Source organism: Pituophis catenifer, unplaced genomic scaffold (genome assembly GCF_029215685.1).
Source record: "Pituophis catenifer annectens isolate HBS135680 unplaced genomic scaffold, rPitCat1.0.hap2 SCAF_1, whole genome shotgun sequence".
Lineage (NCBI taxonomy): Eukaryota > Metazoa > Chordata > Lepidosauria > Squamata > Colubridae > Pituophis > Pituophis catenifer.
This window is the reverse complement of record NW_027256881.1, coordinates 185,766,507-185,776,236: the sequence shown is the minus strand read 5'-3', so window position 1 is coordinate 185,776,236 and position 9,730 is coordinate 185,766,507. Positions and strand designations below refer to the sequence as shown.

The window sequence follows — 9,730 nt, the reverse complement described above, 5'->3', positions numbered from 1 at the left end:
TAAACTGGGAAGGCTGAGGGGGGTGGGCAGGCTGACGGGAGGGGAAGGAAGCACTACGAAGTTTGACAGTGTGCTGTAGGAAGACGGGGCTGAATGTTGGGAAGAACAGGGCAGGGCTGGATGATGGGAAGATTAGTGGCAGATTGTTGGAGATCTGGGGGATGGAGACCAGATGGGTGTCTTTTCACAAACATAAAATGGGAAAGAGATTTAATGGACATTTGGCTGGGGAGGAGTGAGACTTCCTAAAAAAATCAGAAAAGGAGCTCTATGCCAAAAACCTTTGAAATCGTTAACGAGAGGAGCCCCACCAACAAGCCCATCAAGCGTTGAGCATATGTGTGTATATATTTATAAGCTAGGTATGTAACTGTGAAATAGAAGCACCTTGGAAAAAAGAATGCAATGGTTAGGATACAGCAAATTGAAGAAAGCAAAAAAAAAAGTAGGGTTTTTTTCTTCTCATCACTGAGTATTTATTATATATAACAAATACATGAAAAAGAAAAAACTATATTGTGTGATATAAATAGTTTATTTACATTACAGAAAAAACATCAAGACAATGTATACTATTTCAAATATATCCATACATAATCAAATATAGCTGTAGTACATGTTTCGTTCTGTTTTCATTGGTGTCGATTACCACAAATGCAAGGCAACATGTGTAGAACTTTTGTCTATAATACTGTATTTTGTAAGTCCAAGCTCTCTGCAGTTTACTTTTGCCATTGTGGAAACATGCGCTCTTTTTTAAATTAACCTGGTCGATGCTCTTGTTGTGTTGTCTGAACTGTAGTGCCCTGTGTTTTGCTTTTGCCTGTGAATTCTGTTGCTCCTGGGACATTTCCTGAAAGCAGCCGGGGGGAAGAAAAGGGAGGAGAAAAAAGAGGGGGGAAAGGCATGAAATTTGCTTTGCTAAATGACAGCCGAGAATTGGAGCTATTTAAGGGCAACTGGAGATTCTACCTGTCACTCTAGCTCATCTTCTCTTGACTGCACAGCAACAGAGCTAGTAAAGGAAGACAACCTCCTGCTTACCCTGGGCAGCCAGCTTTAATTTTGGAGCTTGGAAATGCCAAACCATTCCTCCTAGGACCTGGCTTGCATGTAAGGTCTGGTTTCTCAACCCCAGTTTATATCTCTTCCTTAAGCAATAGGGGCTTTGTAACCGTCAAAAAAGGGATGTACAGAAAACCATGGAGAACATACTGTCTTTGTTTTTAGCCAGCTTGTGGAACATGAAAGAGGAATAAAGATCATCCTCACATTAGCTTTAATTTGCCAATGCCAATAATAAACCAGCAGGTTGTTCTCCCACCCGCAATTGATAAAAACTGTAACAATGTCCAAGCAGTGCAATGTAAACTATACACATTTTTAATCATCAGATGCTCTGCTGGAGGAATAAAATAACAACTTTAGAGGTTAAAAATTATAGATGTCAAAAAAAGATTTTGTATTCCATGTTTACAGCGCAATATTGTATGGCACTCGTTATTTTCGGCTTCTGAATAGAGCTAGATATTATCAGTGCATCACAGACCCTAGTCTTTTGAAATGCCATCAGGACCAACCATCAAATCCCACCATCCAAGAAACATAATTACAGTCTTCTTCTGTGAAGGATTGAAATGGCATAAGTCATGGCACCGTTTTCCATTATCATGGATTGGGAGAATAGCTGCATTCAAAATTACTGTTCTCCCTAAAATCTATTTTTGTTTCAAGACTGCCAATTTCTTCCTTTGCTATTTCATTTCATATATTCCAAAGAATTTCCCCTTCATATGTGCCCTGAGTCATTGGAATGGGATGTTGGGTCAATAAAATATGTTGTTGTCATAAAATAAATAAATAAAAATGTGCTAATTATTTTTTTTAAAATAAATTTAATTGGTCAAATCACTAAATATAAGTAAAAGCATAATGGAAGCTGAAGCATACTAAATCTAAAATGTTATTCAATTATTAATTATGAATTCAATTAATATTATGCATTTTCAATTAACTCATATAATAAGGAATTCAAGTGATAGTGGGTATAAATCAAGATGACACTGGATTCTTAGGTACGGTAATAAAATTGTTCCTTAATATTATGAAATTAGTACTTATTATCTCAGATCTATAACTTATTTCAGAAATCTGAAAAAGGCAGAAACGCTGGTCCTGATCTTTCTTTTCTTCTCCTACTCCTCCTTCAGTCCAATACCTCTCTAAAACATCTACTTATAACCAGGGGTGAAATCCAGCAGGTTCTGACAGGTTCTGGAGAACCGGTAGTGGAAATTTTGAGTAGTTCAGAGAACCAGCAAATATCACCTCTGGCTGGTTCCAGAGTGGGGTGGAAATGGAGATTTTGCAATATCCTTCCCTAAGGAGTGTGGAGGGAATGGGGATTTTGCAGTATGCTTCCCCTGGAGTGGGGTGGGAATGGAGATTTGCCACGCCCACCAAGCCACGCCCACAGAACCGGTAGTAAAATTTTTTGGATTTTTTATAACCTTTAGCAACATTTTAAATATGAACTAGGTGAGATTATGCAGTGATTGGGACTTAAAGGGGAAAACCCAAAGGTGCTTTTCAAAAGCAACTGGACTTCCTTAGCTTTTTCCTCCTTGAAAACATTTGACTTCTCCCCAAAAAAAAAAAAAGTTGTGTTCCCTTTTGAAAAGCATCTTTGGGACAACCATGATTTGGATGATTGAGAATCCCCATAGGCATTAATGGGGAAAAGACACAATTCAGTATGCAAAAGTGCTCAGAGAACACCTGGGGGCATGTTCTTCAAGAAATAGGTTCAGATCACTGCTATTCAATCCCAAATGAAGATGAATATAGTTCAAGAAAGTCCCAACAAGGTAGTTCATGCTCATATAGATGTATTGTGGGCCATCTATTTCTCTTCAAATCTAGATTGTGGCTTATCTTCAAATCTTCAAATCTTAGATTGTGTATATCTACTTCCTTTAAACTCAGTGAATCTCTCTTACAAAAATATTTGCTTATATTAAGCCTCATAGGTTCTCAAATAGACAGTCTTCTTAGAGAATGATTTGGAGTTTGAACTTAATAAATATAATTAAAAATCTGTATACCATGTAAATTCTTTTAAATTGATTTTAAGAAGACACCAGGAATTGATCCTGAAAAGAATATATATGCAGCACCCTGTTAAAATTACACTACATAAATTGTAACCTTTGTAGGTTATATTAAGGTTAGCATATATTATCACCTTTCGTAGTTGAGAGATTTGAAGTTGCTGAGAAAAATCACCTATTCACAATGAACCCTGTTATGCCTTGGTTTATTGTCTGTATTTCTTAAGGCATATAAATTGATGCAGATAAGAATGGATTCAATTCCTGATGTTAGTACCTACATGCATTATCATAAACCATTGAAAAAATTAAAATACATCTTTAAGCAGATCAATGATAGTTGGGTTGATACTCTATCACAAGAGCAAAAAGCTTTGAAATGCATTTGTTTCAAGTTTTCTCTTTTTTTCTAGCAATATTTTTAACAATGCTTTTGCTACCAGATTATTCCCTTTCCAAACAATTGCTACTTTGATAGAAATATTGAATATGGATATTTTTCTTTAATGTCACACATGTTTTGCGATACATAACAGAAGAAGGTTTGTGCTATCCAGATAGGATTGTCTCCTTTGTATATGAGGAGTCATTAAATTGTGATGATGTGCCTTTGTGATGCTTGGAGAAGTGGATTTGGAGGGATGTTTTGCTTGTGCAATGCAGCTATATGGTGACCTTTGCAAAGTTGAATTATTTGAACAGCCCTTTATATTCATGGGCTTCTCTCTCTCTCGCTCGCTCTTCTTGCTACAATGTTCATTGTTTTTTTCAGTTTGAATGCTGCATTTTTAGTTTTTGTTTTGATTTTTGTTTGTCAACAGAAAAATGAACTTTATGTTCTTTAATTATCTGAACCTCTACAATTTCAGTACTCAGTTTATGAATATTTATATTATAGTCTAAATAGATTTGGGGAAGTTGCTGATGCTTATAGTTGAATCTGTGCAGCTCATCAGTTACATCTTGACCAATGGGACTTAAATTCTAAATAAACAGAGCTAGATTTGTAATATTGGTATATTAATCCTGGGGTTGTTGTAGCTAATGACTTAACTTGTCTGCACATTTATATCCAGGCACCAAAAGGGGAGAAAAAGAAAGGTGAACAAAGACAGGCTCTTCTATCAGAGATGTTGACAGAATGACTGTTTCATCAGGATGTTGAAATGAGCACTGGGGCACTGCTCCTTATATATGTATGTGAGTGTGTGCACACTCGCTGTCATGATGCACTTACAAAAGAGGTAGGGCTTGTATCACAACTCGTATCATTTGCCCTCCTGCCCAAACCCTTGTCTCCCATCTTCTCTGCTAGTAAAAAAGCCTTGGGTCAAGCAGTAAACATAGCTCTGAATTTCTTCTCACCTCCTCCCATGTTTTTAAATTTTAATTAATTAATTCCATTCTTCTGGGTCTCCTTCCCCATCTATTATACAGGATCTAGAAAAAGAAATCTCCAGACATCCTGTTTTATTTAACAGTTGGTTTAGAAAGCGTAGAATGGGGTAGCCATATAAAAACAAAGTGCTGAGTCAAAAAAGCAGAAAGCTCGTTAAAATGTATCACTTTGTACAAATGGATCCTATTTAAGGGCTCTGTAGAAAGGACATTCAAGAAGAAAACCAGAAATATATGGACACATCAATAGAAAATATGTGATTTCTTGCAGCGCAACTAGAGTTCACCTGTGGACATTTTTAATTTCACAATCCCCTAGGCAGCTGCATTTGTGCTGGAGGTCACCTGGTTTTGTCAGGTTCATTTTGTAAAAAACAGTGAAAATCCTATTTTAAGGATTTTTTTTTTACAGTTTTCATGCATTTCCTAGCTCAAAAGGATGGGAATGCACATTGCAACTTTTCTGAGACATAGTCGGTTGAACTCCAATGGCCATGTTTCGGAGCTACAAGTGGTCCTCACTTAGAACATTATAAGATAACCCAACATTATATCTTAGTATTTATTTATTTTGCTTTATGTCCTGATTCTTTCTCCTGTCTCCTTTTTTCCTAGGAGAAAAATAAAATACATGCCAGTGGCAAGATGATATAATATACATTATGTAAGATTTCCAGGGTAAGAAATTCTGTACCCTGTTTCCCCCAAAATAAGACATCCCCTGATAATAAGCCCAATTGGGCTTTTGAGTGCATGGCGATAAGGCCAAGCGCTTATTTCAGGGTTCAAAAAAAATATAAGACAGGGTCTTATTTTCAGGGAAACACGGTAGGAATTTCCTGAATGGCAACTAGCACTGATAAGAAATGGCACTTTCTAACATGATCGTTCCAAATGGCCAAGTCAGACAAACATTATTTGTGAGCATAATGTTTCTGGAAGTTGTTGCTTGAAGAGATCTATCTCTTGAAAAAAGAAATATCTTGTTCCTATATCCTGTTGGCATCTTAAATAAACTTACACTGTCTTGAATATCAATAGTTTGCATTTGCACATTTTTGTGATTTGGGGACTCATGTTTGATTTTAATGTATAAATGACTTTCAACAATATGTTTGGGTAGATGTGATTTTGAAAAGCAATATGCAAGTTTTTAATGAACATGGAATCTAAAAATACCAAAAAAAAATGTGTTCATCTAATATATGTATATATATTTTAATCTTTTAAGCAAACTGTTAGCTTGCTTTATGGCCTACGGCTGGCAGAATTTGTAAGCTGGAAGGAAGATTAGTTGAAGAACATGAGGCAGCACCATTTTTCAGTTTAGCAGTTCCTTTCTCATCTCCATCCTTTTATGTACGCTGTATTTTTGGCTGTTATTTTTGTGTTTCCTGAAGCCCACTTTAATATAATACATTGCCCTTTTTCGGTAGGGGAGGGTCTACTCTTGAGGGAAGAATTGATGAACGTAGCTTGGTAGACAACCTCTCCAAGATTCAGCAGACATTTTTCTATTATGCCTTTAGGTTGGGAAAGGATTTATGAATTGCTTTGTGTCTTTTCTTGATCTGAACGTGAGATGTAGATGCTTAAGATATAGTGGAGCTTCTTTTTACTTTCTATAGGAAACTGCTATGTATTTTTTTTTCCTGTTTCTCATTTGTTGGAAAAGGTTTTTTATTTTAAAGGCATATGATTTATAGGAGTAGTTGCAGGAAACTTGAATCACTTTCTGATGTTTGGAAAAAAGCCTGAAGAAATTGTGAAGATGAGAGAAACTAAAACTTTTCTTCCCTAAGTGGTTGTACACATTTTTTTGAGAGGTGTGTGTGTGTTTTTAAGACAGTTTTTGAATTCTGGACACTGCCTGGACAAATCCCTGCAGTTTTCTTGGCAAGTTTGTTTGGAAGTGGTTTGCCATTGCCTGCTTTCCAGGGCTGGGAGGAACTGGTCCAGCTGGCTTAAGGTGGGACTAGAACTCACCATCTCCTAACCTCTAGTCTGACATTTTAACTATCTGACATTTGTTATGAAATTTGGTACTGAAAATTAACTATTGATCAATAGAGCAACAGTATTTCAAAGATTTTGAATCTGGAAGAATGCATTTGGAGGAACTGTTTCAATGATAACAAATCCCATTCTATTATTTGAAAATCATCTTTATGCATTATAATCCTCGTCTCTCCACACGGAATGTTTCTGAATTGTCTAAAGCAGCTCCATCTTCACAGTCCCCATATATTTTATGTGATTGTTAGAAGAAGCCCCCCCAACAGAATGTGGCCCCTTTTCTTTTTTTGTAGCCTAACTAACTAACTAACTAACTAACTAACTAACTAACTAACTAACTAACTAACTAACTGGCAAACTAACCTGGTTATCTAGCTATCTAGCTTCTAATCTCACAACAATGAGCACACAGGGCAGCACACGGATAATTAAGAACACCAAAATAGAACATAAATTTATAATAATGATAGTCAATAAAGATAACATATGTTGGAGTCTAAAACATTCCATTTTCAATCTATGTCCAAATCCAAATCAGAACAAACTAATCCACTAGCAGGGCTATGTCAGCTTCTCAGCCGAAGTGTGAGAGAACATCCAACATCAAAATCTTGTGAAGGCCAGAAAGATCAAGGACAGCATGATTTCTGGGGAGATGCTGTCCATATGGCAAGTTCTAAAATAGAGAAGGCATGACTCCCGGGTTTCACAAGATGACATTTTTTGATGGATGGGGCCTGGAGCATCTCAGCCATGTCAGTTATAGTAAAGCATGAACAAATGGAGCCCTCTGGATCACCTTAAAATTCATGATCAGACCACAGTTGGTGGAGAAGATTCTGCTACAGTCTTTAAAGTAAAGACACTCAGTCTTTACTGGGCAGAAAACAATATTCCTTATTATTCACCAAAAAGCATGTTTCTAAAGGGCTTTCATCTAAAGATGAAAACTTAGAGGGAGATGGGCCTTCTCACATTTTCTGGGTGGTCCATAGTTGCAAAAAGTGAGAAAGACTGCCTAGAGCAGAGGTGTCAAACTCAAGGCCTAGGGGCTGGATCCGGCCTGTGGGGTGCCTAGATCTGGCCCATGGGGCTGCCCTGGAAACAGCAAAGGACTGGCCTGCAGTGCCTCTGCCAGTGAAAATGGAGCTCCGTTTTCACTGGCAGAGGGTTGCAGGAGGCTGTCGCAGCCAAAAATGTAGCTGTTTTCTCTGGTAGAGCACTCAGGCCACCACAGGTGCCCCCAACAAGAGTGATATTGAGCTAGTCACGCCCCCCCCCGAGGTCAAATATAACTCTGATGGGGCCCTCAATGAAATTGAGTTTGACACCCCTGGCCTAGAGGTAGCCAGGATGCCTATGGCAAATGAACATTGTATTGAAAGACTGGTACATTTGTAGACTAGGAGTCTTTCAGTGAAGTTTGTTACAGCCATTAATAGTTCCAAAGAAATCAAGGATTCCCTAGAGCATGACTTAGAAAAAACCCCCACTGATCTAAATGAAAATCAACTCATTTTTTAAAGGTGACTGTATTTTTTAAAAAGGGCTCTGAGAAGGTTGGTTTATAATTCAAAGACTAAGATATAAATGGACATTGAATTTTTGCAGTTTTATATGATTGCCTCTTGTGCCTTGTACTAAACTGAACATCTGAGGAAAAACCTTCTTGATGTTTTTAGTTTGTTCTAAGTAACTCAGGGGTAATACATGAGCCAATCCAAAACACTGAAAACAGGAGAAGATTATCTGTAATTAGTATTGTTTCTCAGTGTCTTCAGGCAGCTTCTATTTAGTTATTGATTAGACCACTGTTTCTCAACCTTGGCAATTTTAAGATGGATGGACTTCAATTCCCAGAATTCCTCTGCCGGCATGTCTGTCTGGGGAATTCTGAGAGTTGAAGTCCACCCATCATAAATTTGCCAAGGTTGAGAAACACTGGATTAGACCAAAGGAGGGAATACATCAGACCTACATGCTGGCCTTTCTATGTCTTTACACTGAGATGTCATATTCTGGAAGAATGTCATAAAACGACAATACTGTGACTAACCTTGTAATGCAGAGTACGACAACACAGATGATTGCAATCTGGATTGTTCCAATCACTGCTGCTATTAAGACATACTGAAATCGAACTGGGCCTGGAACCACATACAAAACGCTGTAGTCTTTCTTTTCACAGTGTTGTCCAGTGTAGCCCGCGTCACATCTACAATGAGAAAGTACAGATTCCTTCATTCCTTTGTCTGCAGAGGTTAATTCAGCTTCAAACAGAAGAGAAGGCGAAAGAGAGAAGTTTGATAACTGGATCAAAAGACAGTTGTTGGGCATGCTTGGTATAGTAACTTTCTGAGGCCTTTCTAATGACTTGTAAGTCCCCCAGAGTCACCTTGTAGGGAAGATGGATGGCATGAAAAATTAATAAATAAGTAATAAATAAATAAAAGTCCAGTTATATCTTTCAACAGAAGAAATTGATTTTTGTAGTTAGAGGTAACTGCCTATCTCAATATAGGCTAACAAACATTCAAAGAAATGTCTTCTTGAAGAGATTATTGGTTCTAGGTCACCCTTCCCCATGTTGGCTTTCATATGTGCCGAGTTTCAATTCTTAGTTAAAGGGCACAATGATTGAGGATTTTAGAAGTCTACCACATCAGAAGAGTCTATATTTGAAGGAAGTTGGTCAGTGAATTGTTATTTCTCGTTATTAAATTACTTCATTTATTGAAGGGATTCATACTTCTATTTAAATCAAATAATCCAGGACAAAGTTGATACTGCATTGGCATCTTAAAGGAAAGGAGAATATTAAACCAACCACACTGTTAATCTGTTCTGGATGAAGCAGTCTCTAGATAAAATAAGGCTTGCTGTTCAACATATCATTATCACTTCTAGCTATTCCTAATTTGTGAGCTCCACGAGCACGGGCATGGTGGAGAATCTGCTTCAATTGGATGATATCGCTGAACTGCACTCCAGGAGTTAGGCTGTTTTGAGGTCCTTTGAAGGACTTTCTGGAATGCATGGTCATGCCCAGAAAGTATCTCCACTGGAACCAGACACATCCCAGAGATCTTGAAAGGACACCTGTCTTAAGCTTTTGAATAGCTTGTTCCATAATTGTGAGGAGTAGCATCAATGGGACTCTGTGATTTACAAAGAACCAACAATTAGGCCATTCCCTCTGGCATTAG

At 37.6% G+C, this 9,730-nt stretch overlaps 1 protein-coding gene across 1 annotated transcript in view; it reads right to left on the bottom strand.

The window, feature by feature from the left end:
- Positions 1–634: 634 nt before the first annotated feature.
- TMEFF2 (transmembrane protein with EGF like and two follistatin like domains 2) overlaps positions 635–9,730 on the bottom strand; it is a 280,639-nt gene continuing 271,543 nt past the window's right edge. Inside the window, exons 10-11 of the mRNA XM_070956835.1 lie at positions 8,581–8,739; positions 635–853 (exon numbers count right to left, since the gene is read on the bottom strand). Of these exons, the coding sequence (XP_070812936.1) occupies positions 757–853; positions 8,581–8,739 (256 nt within the window). The 3' untranslated portion in view covers positions 635–756. The remainder of the gene's footprint in view (positions 854–8,580; positions 8,740–9,730) is intronic.